Source organism: Phalacrocorax carbo, chromosome 20 (assembly GCF_963921805.1).
Source record: "Phalacrocorax carbo chromosome 20, bPhaCar2.1, whole genome shotgun sequence".
In the NCBI taxonomy this organism is placed as follows: Eukaryota; Metazoa; Chordata; class Aves; order Suliformes; family Phalacrocoracidae; genus Phalacrocorax; species Phalacrocorax carbo.
Genome location: NC_087532.1, coordinates 8,940,922 through 8,959,695, shown reverse-complemented (window position 1 = coordinate 8,959,695; position 18,774 = coordinate 8,940,922). Strand labels below are relative to the sequence as shown.

Sequence of the window (18,774 nt, the reverse complement as noted above, 5' to 3'; positions counted from 1 at the left end):
TCGGAGAGCAGTAACTGAGACACAGGGACAGGGCTGCAGCAAAACCCAGCTGCCTGAGAGCTGCCACTGCGGGGCAGCGGCTGTGGAAGGGGTTCAAGCACTGTAAGAGCAGAATATCACAAGGAGCAGCAGGGAAGCGGAACAGCTTCTGCCTACAGCAAAAGCACGACCATTGTGGGAACAGCAAGCCAGCTCTATCGCTCACACTCCAAAAAGGAGCTGAGAAAGAGCTCCAAAAGTTTTTAAAATGTCATTTTAAGGACTGTATAACTTATTTCTTTCACATGTATTAAGGGGGCCATTCAGTTTATCCAAGTTCCCTCTATGTCCAAAAACATGACGGAATGAAATTATGACATTCCTAATTTCCAAACATTTTCCCCAAGCAAATCAGTCAGCCTCTCGTCTCCCCCAGCATACTAACACCACAGTACTGCAAGGACTGGCTTCCAGTACACTTTAATTAGGTTTTGCCACTAAATAAGTGAAAAAAAAAAAAAAAAAAGTACGGTGCAGATGGCAAAGCTGCCCATACCTGTTCAATGCTCCCATCTAAACTGCCTGCAGAGCTCCGCGACACGAGAAACCTGTTCTCTCTATGCACCATGCCTTGATTCATCCTCAAAGTCTCTTCAAGCGTGCTGTTGCCCTGCTCCTGGGTAGTCAGGATATCTTGTTTTAGCTGAGCAATTTCCTCCAGTAACAACCGTTTTTCTTCATTGCTCTCTTTTAGCTGCTTTTCTAGCTCCTCCCGCTTCTTGTTGCTTTCCAGTAATTCAGAACTTGAAGGAGAAATAGTAAAGGAGAAAGATAACTACGCACATCCAAGGGAAACAACCCTCTGAAGGGAAAAAATCTGGGATACGAGAGTCCAGTGAAACGCTCAAGGCAACACTCGAGTGTCTCAGGAGGCTCCAAAGGGGATTTAGCCCTGCATCTAGCAGTTCTGGGCAAGGGTCAGTCTCCCCTGGACACTGACCCACAAAAAAAACAAAACAAACCCATGTGTCCAGAAGGTCAGCTCTCGGTCATTCATGAGCAGGTTAACTGCTGGCTAAGGAAACGCTGGGAAGGGCCGCGTGAGCTGTCTGCGCTCACGAGCGGCACAGAAGCACTCGCGCAACGCCTCGCTGTATGGAAGCACGGGCTCAGGTCTCCCGACCGAGCTGTCTCACTTATCTCAATCCAAACTACACGTCCCTATAAGCCAACCTACCTGTCTTATCCTGGTTTTACTTTATCTCAGTAGGTAGGTATCCAGGTAGTTGAGCTGAATATACTGGACTTAATCCAAGCTTTTACTTACTAGTAAGAGCCTGAGCACGGATGCTCCAACTCCAAATTTGTATTGCTCTGCTGACAAAGGGGAGTCGGGACCCATGAGAGCTCTATCTCCAGCCCCGACGCCTGATGACACCTGCCCTCCAAGGACAACCAAAATCCACAGCAGGGTGCAAATCATCGGCTGCTGGCAGCAGTTAGCCCCAAGGAGCCCAAGCCCAGGATGGGAGCTTTTTGGGACCGTCTTAGTCCGAATACTACCTCTTTCCAAGAGCAGAACCTCCTCCCTACGGGCAGCTCTCATTTATGCTGTTCAGAATCTGGAATAGCTGAAAAAACCAAAAAGGTTTACTCCTAACTGATCATGATGGCATTGAGGGAAATGCTTATTCACCAAAATCTCTACAGAGAGACAACTACCTGATAAGGAAAACACAAAGCTGCTGTGCCCATTTTTGCCAGAAGCAGCACAACAGGGATTTTTAAAAGACTAAACAATTAGTCAGCAAAGATAATGAGCAGAAAGTACCACAGGCCTTGTTAAGGTTTACCAGAGCAGTTCTTGTTCATCCCTCAAGTTTTTGATCTGTTCTTCCAAAAATACTACTTTAGCCATCTGTTCTTCATACATCCTTTCATCTGTACATAGTTCTTCACGTTTCTGCTCGAGTTTGTTAATCTGTTCTCTTTCTTGTAGGAGTTCAGAGACCTGTAAGGTCAGAAAACACCACGACTTTGATTTTCTTTGGTCTTGTGGAAACCTTTCGAGCAGTACAAGGCAATCTGGGAACTTCATCAAGACAGGTCTTGTGATTCTGTAGCTAAATTATTGTAGTTCTTCACCCCCGAAGATACACATGGAAGTCCTTTTTTCTGCATGGGAAGTAGCTGCATGTAAACTATGATCAAATCACATTTCTGTATTTGATTTCTTCTGTTGTTCTCAGGGGTTTATATCATGTGCCATATTTCTTTTCAAAACTAGCAATTCTTGGAAAAAACAGGAAGAGTGTAAGGTACGTACTCGCTGTCTCTCACAGACAGCATCCTCCATCCAAGTCAGCCCAAAACAACTTTCTACAGACGGCTGCTCTCTGCTGTCAATGTCACCTAATTCCTTAGCGCCAGGCAACTCCCAGACAGGACTGGAACCAGAATCTGCCTAGACTAATATCCCCTTCTAAGCAGTGGTGAAACAAAATCCTACAAAGAAAAATGCTATTAAGTCCACGCTAGCAATGACTTTGATTCCTAAAGCTTTTTAATCAATAGCTCCTCCTGAGCGTATGCTACCACAAATATTTCAATTCCAGGTCTTCTTATCTACACCAAGATAAATTTATTTGTATTTGAGCAATACACTAGCGGTTCCCATCTGCACCAGGCACCAGAGCAGCGGGGATTTCTTTACATTCCTCACCTCTGTATCTAACAAAGCATTATCTTTTTGTAGCTTCTCATGGGGTACATTAATGAGATCCCTGCTTGCTGGTGTTCTTTGGAGACTCGGGAAGTTATTACAATGGTTTGCAAACTCTGATTTTGAGTCAGGCAAAGTTTGTTCCTGGTGAGGAAACAAGAGGAGTTAGCAGATGTAATACACCACTGACTACAAGCTCAGAAAAAGCTTTCTCCTCTCAAATGCCCCAAAACCTCTTAAAAACAAGACCTCCAAGCAAATGCAAAGAGCCCTGTGCAGAGCATCAGTTCATAGTGCATCATTAAAATTTACAAGAAAAAAATACTATCCAATTTACTTGCCCGTTCTGTGTGTTGCATGTACTGACAAACACAACATTGAACAAGCTCAGATCAGGTCCTCCAGGTGAGTATCACCCATGAGAACCCGATGACTTCACACCAAGCTAACTTCCAGCTCTCAGTAAACGATTCGTCCCAATACAGATACTCTAGCAAAAGGAAATGAAGCCATTTGTGAAGTCAGGAATCCCACCATGCACATGCAAAGTTCTCTTTTTTTTAAAGACCGATACAGCTGTCCGGTCTAAAACAGGTCCTTGGATTTCATCTCATGATCCTCTTGATTGCAAAACAGTCCCCTCCTTAGGCAAAACCACCTTAAGCAACTTTAGGCAACTGGTGGCTGAATTCTAACCAAACTTACAGGGATGCATGACTTCGATTAAAAGGTCCCTGGACCATGAGTAGATTTAACCTTTGCATCTCAGAAGTTCAAGAGTGACTGTTGCCGTTTTCCCCATCATCCCCCAAATCAGACAATTCCTTTTCATAAGCACATTCACAGACCGACCTCGCCCCTTCCTAATCCGCTCCTTGGCAAGGCTTGGTCTGCATCCCGAGCTTTCACAATGTGAATGTGTTGCCTAACAGCACTACAAAAGTCCTGTCCTCTAGATGCCACTGTTCCTCCAGTAAAATTCTTACGTATGTGCAGTTACGCCAACAGTTCAGGACTTAACGTTCAAGGAGTGATATGGTTTAAGGCCTCTCAGAGAGCTAAAAACTGGGGTTTGTAATAGATGTAAACCCTGCCTCTGCCAGTCTCCCTCAGGTCCCCCTTGTCTGCCTGATCCAGGCCACAGATCTGCAGCTTTCCTAAATTTTTAGCCTACTTTTCAGCCCCTATCCTGCCTGTGTCTGTGCCAGCCCTTGTGTAATTTTGCTGGCATCACACGCTCCGTCTCCTCTATGGCCTAACTGGAAGGCGAGAGCACCAGCAGCTCTCCCGGCAGAGATAAACCCGCCAGCAGTCTACCTAGCAGTTACATCGCTTCGTGCAAAGCGTGCTTTGTGTGCGAAGTGCACATGAGCCTTACGGTCACAAATAACTCTGCAACCTGAGTCTGAAAACTTCCACTTTGCCCTCTAGAGAAGGGGACTTCGGCTACAAACTTTGAATCACTGTTTTGTTGTTATATTCACTGAAAGGAAATATGAATTAGGGAGTTAGAGACAGTTCTATTAAGCCAGATGGATTTCAAACCATCTACAAAAGCAGCTTTGAAATTGGCTGGACTAGAGAAACACATCAAGAGAAGTTAAGCAACACTCTTAGGGGGCAACTGGGGATGTTTTATGGAGTCACAAAAGGCAACTGCCTCCTGCAGGGAGTCCCACCATAGGAGCTGTATGTACCTGGCTGCCCAATACCACCTTCTCAGCCTTCAGATCTTCTCGTAACAGTTCAAGCTCAGATGCGAGTTGCTTCCTCCGTTCTCTCCGCTCTCCCAGCTGACTTCCCAACTTTTCTATTGTTTCCTGACAGCTTTCCAGCATCTGGAACAACCAAAATTAGGAGTCACTTTTACAGTATCATTTATTCTCGCAAAAAAGAAATTATAGAAAACATGTCTTCTAGAAAAAGGATAGGAAAAACTATCCTCAAAAGTTGCCAGCAAGATTCCTGCACCTTATACCCAGGCCTAGCTGGACATCTCTGAAGGCCTGGAGCCTCCATGTGACCCAAGATACCTTGGGAAGGTGTTTCCCCACATGTAACAAGCTCTGTCTGGCTTAGACACCTGGCAGATCCAATTGTCTGGCTGGCAAGTAACAAATCAACAGCAGTCAGCCCAAAACCAGCTGGGAAACAGCCTTGTAAACGTACCTACACACTGCCTAGGTTTCACTAAACAAGAGTCAAGCACCTTTACACGTGTAAACCCTTCGCCCCCAGGCCGGGAAGTCAGCAAGCTCCGCGGCGCCGAAGGCAAGACAACTTCATAAGAGATGAGTTAGCAGGGGGACAATATTGGCGTGTTAGCTGCTTTCCTCCAAAGGCATCCCCCTGTCTTGCATGAGCTGATGGGCTACAAACCCTCAGAAGATGGTGACAAAGAGCATTCACAGGAGATGCTCATTTAATATGTTTCTAAACAAAACACTTTCCCAAGGAAAGCCTCTTACCTCTTGCATCTCTTGTGTTCCAGACGATGCCTGCTCTTCCCCACTCATGTCAGCTTTGCTCTTCTGCACTTCAAGTAACTCTGTTTCTAAACTTGTGATCTTAACATAGACAAACCACACGTTAAAACCAAACCAGTACTCACCACTAGTACTAAATGCACAACTACTACTAAATTGCTCCTTGCGCTGCTATTACAGAATGAGCCCCATGTTTGGAAGCGAGGAGTAGGAGGGGACGTGGAGAGCCGCCAGCATGGGCTAACTCCTGCTCACATCTTTCATCCTGCTGCTTCAAAGAGTGAAGAGGCCGTCCAAGGTCAAGTCAGAAAATGAAAAAGCCCTGCTCCACAAAAGGAGAGAAACAACCCAGACATATGGTGAAAATTGAAGGCCTCCACAGCTTGTGGGCTGTCTGCATGCTGCTCTCCCAACACAGAGGACCCCACGAGACCCTGGTTTATATCATGGGCCATCCTCCTTTCCCATGCTTTTGCAGCACTCACTTCCCTGCAGCTGATCTCATCCAAGCAGATGCTGGACCCGGTCCACCAGCACAAGTCCTGGTCTCTCCACCTCCCAAAGGGGGCCGTAACTCCCTCCTGCAATGCTACAAGGACTCTTCGACTTGAGCCAGCAAAACACTGACCTCTGTACTTCTCCTGGCAGAAAAGAGCTTGTCTGGACAAGTGCTCACTCTGCATTTACACCATCCCCCCTGAGGCCTCTACCCTTGTGGGGGATCTCATGGGAATGATTATTAGTCCTGCAGTTTTAAAGGGCTTAAAGGAGCTAGGAGCAGTCCAACTTTTCCTCCCAGTTACAGTTCCTGCAGCCCCTTTTGCAAAATCCAAGTCTTGGCGCTCACAGCCACTCTGCTCCGCCGCCAGCCAGCACGGCTTTCAGCAGCCTTTCCTTTCAGCTCCTTATGCTCAGAAGAAAGTTTGTGCTGGTTTTCTTATTTCTAAACCACCAAGCTGGCCTCCCCCCTGCCCGAGCTGGGCTTTCACTGCACAAGGCAGCAGAGCAAGCGGGGACACTGGAAGGAGATGAAGTCCAGCTGCTGATGGAGCTCAGCTTCATCAGTACACAGCGTACCCTGCACCCACACAAACACCACCCACCGTCCCGCTCATACAGACGAGTGCATGGTGAAGCGTGTAAGATGCCTTTCTCACACTCCTTTCTTTGCACTTATTCAGAGATCATTTTTCATTCCTTTCCAACGGCAAGCCAAAGCCGAAGAAGTGCCAAGTCTCCGCCAATCCCAGTCCATTTAAAGTGATTACAAAGCAGCATGTCAAAGCCCGGGAGCTTTGCTTTCACTAACAGGCTTCAGGCACGAGATGGCTCTCTTGAAGCTCCCAGCAGGGAATCACCTCTAAGAGGAAAGCTGCTGCGATACTGCTTTTTAAAGGCAGATGATGTTATCCAACCTAGGTGTTAAAAGGCAATGGGTGGGGTGAAACAACCAGCCCTCTTACAAAAGAGCTAGGGGGCAATAAACCCCTCTCCTCTTGCATGACTACATGATAGTTTCAGGTTCAACAGGACATTAGAGCTGTGGAAGGGATCTCAAAAGCACAATAAACCTCCTCTCCCCAGCCCCCAGCCAACAGAAAGGTCAAAGTTGATACCCAGCTATGCATTTCCATCATTTTGCTAATTTCTCCTCCAAGCCCCTAACTTCTAACCATTTAAGTTGTGTACATAAGTCTCATGCCAACAGCAGAACAATACTCACATTGTATCCTGGTGTCCTCGTTCTGAGCCAGTGGCCTAATCAGCCAAGATTTTTGTAGGTGTGCCAAAACAGAAACGACTTCCAAGTCCTCCTCGCATGGGGCTGCCTGGCAAACACCCAGCAGCACTCCTTTCTCCAGGCGCCAGCGCACCTGCCTTCGTGCAGCCCTTCCCTCAGTACCTCCAGGGCACCCAAAAGCCCCTTGGAGTGGAAGGGTGCAGCTCTGCAGCCCTCCATCCGAGCAGATGCTGGATTTAGCTGAGGTTTAACCCTCCTCCTCTTCCATCCCACAATCTGCCCATCTCTCCTCCACTGCCCTGTGTGCCTCTTTTCTGTCTCTTTTTCAGCCACAGCGGCTGCCAAGCCCATGCCAGCCAAAATGCTTTGCATCTCCTTGGCTACCTGGCGCTCCCCGTCCCCCAGAGCAGTGTTCCCAGGGATCTGTTTAACAAGGCACTGAGCGAAGAAGGGATTTCTCCAAACTGAAAATGCATCTTGTTTGATGTGCGGAGGGTTGTGTTTATTCTACTTCAGTGAGAAAGTGGGAAACATTTTAGTGTGTGCTGAAAAAACCCTCATTTAAACAGAAGCACAGTCGCAGTGCACAGACCTTTTGCCATTCCCATCAGAGAGCCTGCCCTTGGCTCCTCAGCTACACGCTTGGAAACATGATGCCTGCTGGCATCCTCCAATTAAGATATCTGAACGTGCCTTCAGTCTGTTTCACTGTATTTAGAGACTTTTTCCTCACAACCAGAGGCTACTGATAAATAATTCATCTTTTCTTCCTTTGAACAATTCACCTTGGAAATGTGTGGCTTCAACATTCACTTGTACTACCTCCTGCGTCGTGTTTCAACACTACAGCAAGCATACGGACACATCCGAGCACTGCTCGCTCCTCCCTGAAAACCTGCGTGTGCCCTTCCTTCTCACCTCAGAAATCCAAGGTCCTGTACGGACTGGTCCTGCTGCCTGGCAATCCAGGACCATGACCACTACAGAGAGCATCTCTAACCACAGACAGAGGGGAGAGGGCAACTCCGCCCAAGGAAGAGCTCTTGGCCAAGCAGCAGGGCTTTGGCCAAAGGAAAAGACGCCCTCAGCCTGCCTTTGGAGGGAAAAGCCCACCTACCCATCTAGCAAGACCAACTTCTGGCTTCCTCTGTTCTCTCTGGCTATAAATTCTTCAGCTGCCCTGTCTGTAAGGGATCTCATATTCTGGTAGTGATGCTGCAGACGGTATTTTCCCTGAGAGCCAGCAGTCACAAGCCACCCAGAGGAATGGAGAATCCACCCAGGAAATCGAGGCTAAAGACCACTCTGACAAAGGCAGCATCAGGCTAAGAAGCTTCAGCTCAAAACCTGGATGGAGATGGCTCTGCAGGTGTTGCAAGGAGACCTCTAATGTTGCCATGGTTCTGGTAAACCAGATAATCAACATGGTGCTTCATCTCTGCCATTTCCCAGAGGTTCCCTGACTGTCACATGCAAATGAGTGGAAATAACAGACTTCCTATCAGCCTCCTGAAGTCAAAGGATGATCTGAATGTTCTTGTCCTATTAACAGGAAAAGATCCAGACTGCCCTGGGTTGAGGGTGCCCAAAAATCAAGACGGACACGGGAGAGAGAGACAAACTGCTGAGATCACATCTTCATCAAGATTGAGCAGAGCTTCTCCAGATGACTCAGCTTACCACAGCCCTTCAGACAGGTGTGTCCAGCCAAGCCTGCCCCACTCAACAGCAGATGCTGCAGCAAGAGACAGCAGGTGATGAGGAACTCGCTGTCTCCTCAAATTTGTCATTTCCAGCAGGGATGTCCCCAGGCAGTGCAGATCCTGGTCCCCCACGCCCAGAAGAGCTTCAGCGTTTGTCACACGGGCTGACAGGTCTCCAAGATGCTGTGCTTGGGGAAAAGCCAAAACTGCAATCTTTTGTCTTCAGCATGCTTAACTGGTGACCTTTCCTGGGATTAAGGACCATCAGTGTCCCACACTGGCAATTTTCATCTGTCAGACAGGTCTGGAGAGGGGTCAGACATTCAAGTCAAAGCCTGGGCTTCTGTCACGGGTGCCAAGTTACTGGACAGCTCATGGGCTTCAGAACAACCTCTTGCCTCTCTTCTGAGCCTCAAGAGGACTTGGGGCTTCCTGGAACTTGCTCCTCACTGGGAACTGCAGGCAGAAGAAACAACTGTCCAATGTGGAAAAGCAGTTCCTGCAGGAGACAGAGGCTGACGTCCGTCAGGAGCACTGATGCCATCTAGGACAGCCTCTCAAGGGAAATAAGAGCTACAAGAAGTTCAGAAGAAATAGCTCCAGGGCAAAAAAGATGCAAAAGATGCAACTTGAATTTGAAACAAAGAGGCTTTGCTTCAGCTCAGCCAAGAAACCGAAGGGTGCACAGCCCACGCATACAGAAAGGCTGTACAGGAAGGGGGTGTTGCCTGATCTCACTCCTGTGGATGCAGGAGGTATGTTAGCGAGTTATCTCTGCTTGCCCAAGCACCAAGGAGAGGGGCCAGGAGCTGCAAAAACAACGCTGCTGCAACACTGGGGGAATCTGCACCTCCAAGCAAGCATCATTTACTCACTGCTGGAATTTTTTCCTTCTTTTCCCCTCTTTTCTGAAACCAGCAGATTTTGTTAGTTGTGTTTCTTGTCAAACTACACAAAGGAGCATGCAGGTTTAGGTCAAACATCATTTTATTTTACTAATCAATATGCAGAGAGAAAAACAACTAGGATTAAACAAAACCACATCGTATTTCTTCCATTTCTTACTTACTTTCCGGTGAAGTCCCTCCATCTCACTCTCAAACTGTTCCTTCTCCTGCTTGGTTTGGATCTGTGTCTCTCCCAGAATTGATTCCAGCTCTTCATTGCGCTCAACCAAATCCTCGTGCTCCTGCTCCAGTTTCTGCAGCTTGTGAAGGAGCTGTGAGTTCTGGCCCTCGATGTTTTCAATCACCTCTCGGCACCTACGCACCAAAGACCAACATCACCAAGGCTAGAATTGCTACGTGAAAGCATTGACACACACCCCAACGGCTCACCACTGGTGAGGAAGAGCCAATGTGTTTTTCACTGTGGAATATTGCTGTCCTGCTAATGTTGAGTTTTGCATCCAGCATAACCTGTGCCTGCTCTTATTTAGGTGGCGACCATGGGAATTATTGATGATGGGCTCTACACAGGTAACAATGAAGGTCTGGGGAGAAAACTGGTGAGGTGCTAGGATGCTAAGGGCTGAGAGGCAACGGCATATTCAACTGCTTTAGGTGGAAGAACAGGCTTGGGCATTTGAAGGGGAAAAAAAACAGACAGAGGGATGGGATCACACCCCTCTTCCTCCTCGAACCTGCCAGGAGAGGCTCAGCAGCAGCTTCCTGAGCAGGCCACAGGAGAACGAAGCTTTGACTTCCCTTAAATATCCCAGTTTACACATTTAAGCCTGAAAGCCAAGTTGTCTCTGTACACCCTGGACAGGAACCAAATCCACAGAAATCTTCCCAGCAGCAAAACAATTTCAAAAACAACACTTTTGTCTGCAGAGAGCCACAAAAGCCCAAGCCTATTCTTTCAGAAAAACAAGCTGGAGAAAGTACCAGAAATCAGCCCGCATTCTTGATACCAAAGGCTACGGACCCCCTCAGGACTGCATTACCTCCGAACTTTCTGATCTGGGAGCAGAGGAACAAAGCTGGTACCCAAGAGTGTTCTAAAGAACCCAATATTTAAATGCACTCTGCAAGACAGGATACCAGCAACCAGAGCGCCAGATAACCACCGTGAAAATACAACAGGCAAAGGAGGATTTCTAGATTGCTCACCTTTTATGAAGTGTTTCACTACTCTGATATCTGTCTTCTTCATCGGAGCCAACCTTGCCTGAAACGTGGTCTCCTTCAACCCTCCCTTCATCCTTTGTGCCCTGTGGCTGAAGAGAAAATTAAGAGTTAGCACATAATTAAGACTGAAAGCTTAGCACAACATGATTCCAAAGCTACCCGAATCTCTCATAAATGAACGGCAGAGCTAGGAAAGATGAGTTATATCTGCTTCATCTCCCTGCATTAGATAATCCAATAGCCATAGAGCAAAACCCCCCAAGACCCATAATAATAAAAGGCACTAGTGGGTATTAGCTTACGCCGACAGACATGCTCTACACATCAGTGTGTTTGTTATGGCCAGCATAAATCCTATGCCATGCCTGCACAGGATGCACTCACATATACTTAGAAAGGAAAACACAAATGTTTCTGCACCACAGGCTGTGCGTCTTCATTTACAGCATGGGGCTGAAGTGCAGGTGGGGCCCGTTTGCTCAATTCGCTTTCTAGAACAGCAAACAAAAAGCCCTTGAGAATACCTGCGGCAAGGACCCTGCTGTTTCTTCAGTCTCGGTTGGTCCAGGCAATGGAAGCCCTTGCTTTTCGCTCTTCTGATACTCAGAGATCTCCTCTTTGAGCTGTTCAACCTTCAAAAAGAAACCATTTGCTTTTATTTTTGGTGAACGCTCATCTTGCTGTCTTAGAGAATTAAGATTCCCCTCAAATCTGCTGTAGATAAACTGCAGATATATTAATATTAACCACTCAGCTCAAGGGATTGGTTGAGATCACGTGGGTGCTCCAGCTGGGTGGCCTCAGACTATTTAAAGAGGTAAAGAGCAGTAAAAGGGGGAATGCTGCGCTGCGTCAAAGGGTAAGTGATTTTTCTTCATTTACTTCAACTACTGACCGTGCGCATGTCATACGTTCCTTTTTAGGGAACGGGACCGAGTGCAGAGGGGTAGAGAGATGACAGCCGCTATTTCTGAGGGCACCTTTTAGCCTTTGCTGTTGTCGATAGCAGGGAACCGCTCACATCGCACACTCACTCTTGGCTCGGGATGGGTGTTCCTGAAGTCCTGCTGACAGTGCTCACCTTCGCCAGGTGCAGATATGATCCCCAACTCTTCAAGCGTGCCCAGCAGCACATGTGGATGCCACCTGAGCCTCCTGCAGTCGATGCCAGGGACCTTGCGCAGGTTCAGCGAACCACTGGCTTGCCATTTTTTACAGATCTAACAGCGCTGCTGGTCTCCGGAGCTATCAGCCATTGCAAAGCTTTCACACACCACCCTCTCAGCATGCATTTTTCCTTCCTTCAGCCTCATGCTCACCTCCATCCACACCCACACACCTGCAGAGCCCACCCAGACTCACGTCTGCCACACAGACACCGGACCCTGCACGGTGAAGGCTCAGTACTCCAACTGGCGGAGCACACGGCAGGGACAAGGTCAGTGTCCCACAGACCACCAAAGCAGAGCCAAGTGGCCAGCCCACTCCTCACCCGGCCGTCCATAACACACAGGCAGAAAAAAGGAAGACTTCAGGGTGCAGAATTCCCGTGGCTCATAATAAAGTACACTTTCAGCTTCTACAAATGAAAAATCAGGGTTTTCTAACTTCTATGCCAACAGTTCAGCCTCATTCCTAAGGAATAAAGGTGATTTGCTTTTAGCTTAACAGCACAGATGGTTGGAAGTGATCTCAGTCTGGCTACATTTTTCTTCCATACAGAGAAAACAATACCTTACATGGGTCTGAATATTTTTTGTGTATATATATTTCTTTTTTAATATATATATTAAAAATACATATACACACACGTACGTGTATGTATACATAGTGACTGAAAGAATCGATGTCCTAAAGCAAAGAAAATGTTATTTGGAATTTAAAAAAATGTAAACCAAGGAACATGAATGAAACCTTCTTTTGCAGACCCAGGAACAGGCTGTCCTGTAAATACAAGGTTTGAGATCACAAATATGCTTAGACACTACGCTAAGGAAGAACCAGCATCTTCTTTTAAGCACAAGGAACAGAACTACATAGTAAAATTTTTAAATCCTCAAATGTGAATAAATTATATTCAAGCAAGTAAGTCTTTGATATTATCGTGAAGAGATGGGCATGGTGTTCTCAGAGATTCTTACATTAATTTAAAAATACTCATTTTAATCCAAGAGACCCGCAAGAGAGCTGCTGAGCTATCTGTGCTGGGATGGTATAAGTAATTATCGACTGGCTGGCAACCACTTATAGGCTGCTGATGGACTGATATAGGGAGTTTGAGAGTTAAGAACAGAAACAGTGTTTGTGCTAAATGACACATTTTAATGGAAAACAGATTGTTATATTAATTCAGTATTGGCAATCTCCGTAAGGAACTATCTTGTTGATAAAGATTATTGTATTTAGAGAATCCTAAACTTATTATGTCACACACTGAACTAATAGTAATGGCATCCACTTAAGAAAGCCCATGCAAAATGAAAAGGAATAAGTTTATCTTCTACTGAGCAAATCAACGTAGCCACATTAAAACGCCAAAGAAGCTGAGAGGTATCAAAACACGAGCATAATTTTAAAATTCTTTAGAAGATAGCTAGCATTGGGTTTTAGACTAAACTTATTCGCTGTCTTTAACAACGGTCCCCAAGAAAAGGTAGAAATATTTATTGCTTACTCCATTTACCCTCTTGATTTGTTCAAGCGCTGACCAGGAACAGAAAGCATCGAGCTGATCCTGTACCCTGGGCACAGGGAAACGTGTCCCAGGGCTCTAAGCTGCCAGCCCCGCAGCACGTACTCAGCGAGCGGGCACAGCCCCTCTGCGTTCGGCGAAGCACCGAAGGATGCTAGGAGAGCTGAATTTTTTTTTCAGGGCTGCAGCAACAGCAGCTGCTTTAAAACACTCTTTGGTTATTTATTCTGCCTGTTTCCCCAAAGTTTGTTACTCCATGAGCCCTGAAACATCAGAACCACAGTTCTAGAAAGACTCGCTATAGAAAAGCGAGGGGAAAGAGAGAGGTGGCGGGGGTTTAAGGAGTAGGGCTGAATGTCAGGAGCCAGCCCAGGAGTGCTGGCCACGCAGAGGCCCCTTGGTGCCATGGCAGAGCAGGAGACCCAGCAGCAGGAGACGGGTACTCACCAGATCGAGGAACGCTTTTCTTTCCAAGTCGAGCGTTTGGACCCGTGCTCGCAGCGCCAGGATTTCCTTGTCCAGTCTGCTATTGTGCTCCATGGCCTTCTGCAGCTCAGTCCTGTCTGTACAGAACGACAAAATCTGGTCACCAACACCAGTTTGGACCTTGGCCAAGCTCAGAGGGGAGCCACCACACAAACGGTGTTTCTGGAATTGCATTGCCCTTATGCACAGGTGAACGCGTGCGACAATAGAGAGGGGAGCGAGTTCCCCATACATATGGGAACACATTCTCTTCCTCAGATAACAGAGGTTTATGTTTCTGGAGATCCAAGCTCAATAGCAGCGCTATGTTTATTACAGGAGCACAGCAGTCTCTCCACAGTTATTCCAGGGAGTCAGTTTACCTCTACATCACAGAAAATGCCTCAGGTATTTAGGTATGGGTTTCACAACCAACTAGGGTGAGCCTTTAAAAACCCAGACAGCCGTATTTCTTATTTTCATCATAAAATTCATAACTTGCCGCAAGCAGAAACACGATCACAGTTAACACATCAGTGCTCTGCTAGCATTAATGTTTATGAAATGGCCAGTACTGCAAAACTTCGGGTCATATGCCAACCCTTCAAGCCTGAGTCAATAAACGTACACAACCATCACACTGATGAATGCAGACTATCTTGTATTTCAAGTGCAAGAAGTCGGAAAAGCTATTTGTGTTAGGAGCACCCTGACAGAGTGTGTCCATATATACACCGGTATCCTAATCCCAAGTAAAACTAGTGAGAAAACAGTTTTCCTTACAGAAAAGGTGAACGAAGATTTTTCCCTTTTCAGCTTAACGCCGGGCACAGGAAATTTCCGCTTAAATTTGACTTTTATTCAGGCAAAAATAAAAACATACCTTCTTTCTTGGTCCCAATCTCGGGGCGGGGGAACACCAAACCCAAACCCCACAAAGCCCAAACCCCTGTTTCAAACAAGAATTTCGATGTTGGATTTTCAGTTTCGTACATTAAAATAAGAGGCAAGGAACACCTTCTACCAAAGTGCTCATTTTGCTGAAAAGCCTGTTTACCGCTACAGAAAGCCTTGATAGAACTCGGGATCTTCTCTGCTCGTACATAGCATGACTTACCACTCTCTCTGCATGCATTCACCCCTTCCTCCCGGCTCTCGGGTGCTTGCAGGGCTGACCACGAGTCTGATTCTACAAGGATAATGGCGAAAGTTGTGCTGTGGCAGTCTCTTTGGATGCTTCTGAGCACAAAACTCAGCAACATTTTTAATGCGCTTTGTTAAATACAGTTGAAGGAAAATGAAAGAAAAATAAATTAATGCAGCAGACCACTAGACACAGTTTAAAATCTCTGCTCACCGTCACCAAAGACCCAATAACTGGGCTACAAATTGGCCAGGAACAATTTCATATTTTCTCTTCAACCCAAGCAAGCAGCTGCAAGTTATCATTGAGCCAAAATACACTGTTTAAGTGGAGTTTTACTAAGGATCAGAGATTTCATTTTAGGTTTTTATTATACAAGCAATTTATTTATAGAACAGTTGGCTCAGAAGCTCATCGGGAGGAAAAGGCATGCAGATATACATCATCAGGGAAGCCGCTAAGATGTTATAACACTAATTTTGCACACTAATACTCACAGCATAATAAACTGCGCCAGCGTAACAAGCATTAAACCCTTACTCACAGTTTGGAAGGCCTTATGTTCACCTGACAGTTACGAGAACCATAAAGCACAGATTTCCCCATGCAGACTACGATCCATTGAGAGCAGTCGCATGCTGCAGCCCATCCGTGATCCAGAGAAGCAGCACTGTTTGGAGGCTGCAACACCACGCTCGCTCCATCCCCAGGGCTCGCCCCATCCCCAGGGGCGTACGCAGATCAATCGATACACAGAGCAGACGCCTGCAGAGCGCTCATTTCCCTGCCTTTGATTAAAAGGCTGTAAACGATGTTTTTGGAGGCTGGCTAGAAGGTTTAGCTAGGTCTAGGTTTAGCTAGGTCTGAGTGTTGTGCGTGAGCTGCGAGGTCAGCATCAGGACCTGTGATTCACACATAAACCGTACCCAGGTGGTACCAGCCTCCTTAAGTGTATCAGTCTCTGCAAAGGCACATGGGGCAGGAGCGTGTTATCACATTTTGGGGTTCTCCACTGAAACTCTGCATCACAGATTTTGGGACAATGTAAATAACCCAGAGAAAAAGCATCCAGAAAACAGTGTTTTGCTCAGGAAATCTCTTGTAGGAAGTAGCAGTGAAGCACCTGGCTTGAGGAACTACTCTGATAGGAGCTTTACCAAGTAGTTTGATTTCCCTCCAGAAAACCCTTTAACTTTTATAGTCAGTATTTTACAAAAATGTTAACACTTAAGGGCTGGTCAACAACAGTTATTTCAATAAGGAGGTTAAGCAAATATTAGCAGTGATAAGAATCTAACCAGTCACTTCAAGACTGCTGACAAGCTCCGGTTATGAGCGCTTGTTAACGGCTCCTATCGAGGCAACATCTGAAGAACCTAGAGAAGAGCGGCCCAGCTGTCCTAACACTGTGTACATGCTGTTTTAGCTACTCTGATTTTGGACCAAGTCGTCATTTCCTCTCCATCCCCTCCTGGGGCACGAATTTCTCTCCATATGTGAGCCAGGGAGAGGAAGCCAGTCAAGACCCTGCTGCTGTAGTCAGGGATCAGATAACCCCATGTCTCAGCTTTCCCCACTCAGAATTAATTGATTTGTGACTATTAATGATGGCATTCGGATCTCCTAGGTACCAGGCTAACATCTGACACTGATTTTTCCAAATTACAAGCAGAGAGGGCACAGGACAGCCTGCCTCCCACTCCCCTGGGTGAGAAGTGCAAGGCTTACACTAACCAGGAGTGGGCTAAGTGCAGGCCAGTAATGAGGAGTGGCCACAAGAGAAGCGCTTACCTATTTTGCTCTGCTCCTTTCTTTGTGCATCCAGCTCGTCTGTCAACCTCCGGATCTCTTCCTGGGCCACCATCAGCTTCTGTGTGGCCTCATCCAGATCTCGTTCAACTCTTGCACGTGATGCTTGTTCCCTCTCCAGCTCTTCCCTGTAGGACTGAAACACAAGAGCTAACGCTCCAACGGAAATGAGACAACGCTCCCGGTGATGTGACCAAGGCAGGTCCCCCCTCCACACTGCTCCTGACCCGCCAGAACAAGGGTGGCAACACAAACAGAAAGCAGGTGAGCTTGGGGAAGCCACTGCAGAGGCAGGAGACAGACACACAGCCAATAACCCTCTTCACCATGGACATGTGCAAAAACACAGGTGTGGAACTGCGTGGTGTGCCTGTTGCCCTACACAAGGCTCTGTTTTTCTCTCCCTGAGACAATGCCATTAATTACGATGCATTTTCAAACACAAAATATATGAGGTTTTCCAAGGGGAGGGCTCCACCACACCCCGTGAAAGGCTGCTCCAAGGACAAGCCCACTCCACGCGTTTGCGGTCCCATGGCCGTTGTGAGAGCTAGCCCCAAGCCAGCCCGGCACTGCTAACCTCCTCTTCCAGTCTCCACTTGCTCCTAGAGCGCAGGAGCCAGAGACTGGTCCTAGTGACCCGTGATTCTGCAGAAAAGTCATTTCAGCTGATATAAAAAGAGCTATTTCTCCACCCCTCAACTTTGGTCCACTCATCTCCAACGACACTTCTTTGTGGCTACCATCAAAGGCACATGAGTGCTTACATGGCCAGCCCTGACCCAAAGCTGGCGAGATGTTAACCCTGGCTCTCAGCAGAAGCAGTTCACTCATGCATTGCCCCCAGGCTGATGTGGTTGCGCAGCCCAAAGTTCAGAGCTCACTCACATCCCATCAGCTAAAAACAATTAAAAAACTCACAGCGTGCTTAGGAACAGACCAACTGCTTGAAATCTTGACTACACGCCATGCCATCAGCAAGAAAATGTGCAGATGTTTTACCTTATTAATTGTCTCTCCAGCAAGCCGCGTGGATTCATGCTGTGGTGGGAGTTCGTCTTCTAACGTCTGACAAATGTGATCAAACTCATCCTTGCACAGAAAGAGAGTTAACAAGTCAGCACCACCAGAAAGCATGCTGCCATGTATCCTGACACCAGCGTGTAGGATTTCCAGTTTCAACCTATCTTGACATGTGGGGGGTTGTAATCATACCTTATATTTGAAGAGAACGTTTTAACCAGAGTTACCCCAAATCCTTGTGAAAATCCCTGTTTTCTCCATTAGTACTGGGAACTCTGGGGGTTCACTACTGGTTTTTCTAAAACCTGTGATCTCCTTGGCTTTTTCTTTTTTGAGCCTGTGGGCTCGGCTTTGCCCAAAGAAATGTGTTGGTGCCAAGTATGCTTGACTCACTTCATCAGAGTAACACTGGGTTATTTCCCCATGTCCCTCTCTTTCGAGCCACTTATCAAGTTAACAGATTCCTGCTCCCCTGCAGCCTGCGCACATGAACCAGCATCAAGGGCTTGCTAATGCTCAGGGGGTTGGTTGTCATGGATATTTTGCACCTCGGCTCCAGAGAGGTGAGCACGCTTGTACATGCCATGCCTTCTACCAGAGCTCGGAGAGCGTTTCCCCATGTATATAATAGAGGTGACTACACAAAGACGCATGTTTGTACCCTTCTGCATTAGCGAGGATGCATCAAAAAAATCAATTATGCTTGAGCAGTCCAGCTAAAAGCTGCATTCATTTCTGTAACAGACAGGACCATATCTGGACCTCCAGTCTAAGAGTAAAACAAGCACGTAACAGGTCATTTGAGAATAAGAAAGGCTACACGTTCCAGTAAGCAGAGTAACGAGAGCAATTAACCTATTAACCTGTAACACTGCTGT

General features: G+C 46.8%; 1 protein-coding gene across 8 annotated transcripts in view; it reads right to left on the bottom strand.

The window, feature by feature from the left end:
- The window catches only part of CCDC30 (coiled-coil domain containing 30), a 40,720-nt gene that overhangs the window by 10,754 nt on the left and 11,192 nt on the right, over positions 1 to 18,774 (bottom strand). For 5 of the 8 annotated variants that reach the window (XM_064470358.1, XM_064470354.1, XM_064470355.1 and 2 more), the window contains 12 exons: positions 17,876 to 17,965; positions 16,856 to 17,009; positions 15,038 to 15,109; positions 13,903 to 14,018; positions 11,288 to 11,395; positions 10,746 to 10,852; positions 9,701 to 9,893; positions 5,170 to 5,268; positions 4,399 to 4,539; positions 2,702 to 2,845; positions 1,833 to 1,990; positions 536 to 782 (listed from right to left, as the gene is read on the bottom strand). In XM_064470358.1, coding sequence (XP_064326428.1) covers positions 536 to 782; positions 1,833 to 1,990; positions 2,702 to 2,845; positions 4,399 to 4,539; positions 5,170 to 5,268; positions 9,701 to 9,893; positions 10,746 to 10,852; positions 11,288 to 11,395; positions 13,903 to 14,018; positions 15,038 to 15,109; positions 16,856 to 17,009; positions 17,876 to 17,965 — 1,629 coding nt within the window. The remainder of the gene's footprint in view (positions 1 to 535; positions 783 to 1,832; positions 1,991 to 2,701; positions 2,846 to 4,398; positions 4,540 to 5,169; positions 5,269 to 9,700; positions 9,894 to 10,745; positions 10,853 to 11,287; positions 11,396 to 13,902; positions 14,019 to 15,037; positions 15,110 to 16,855; positions 17,010 to 17,875; positions 17,966 to 18,774) is intronic. The other 3 variants (XM_064470357.1, XM_064470360.1, XM_064470361.1) reach the window with 3 other exon arrangements.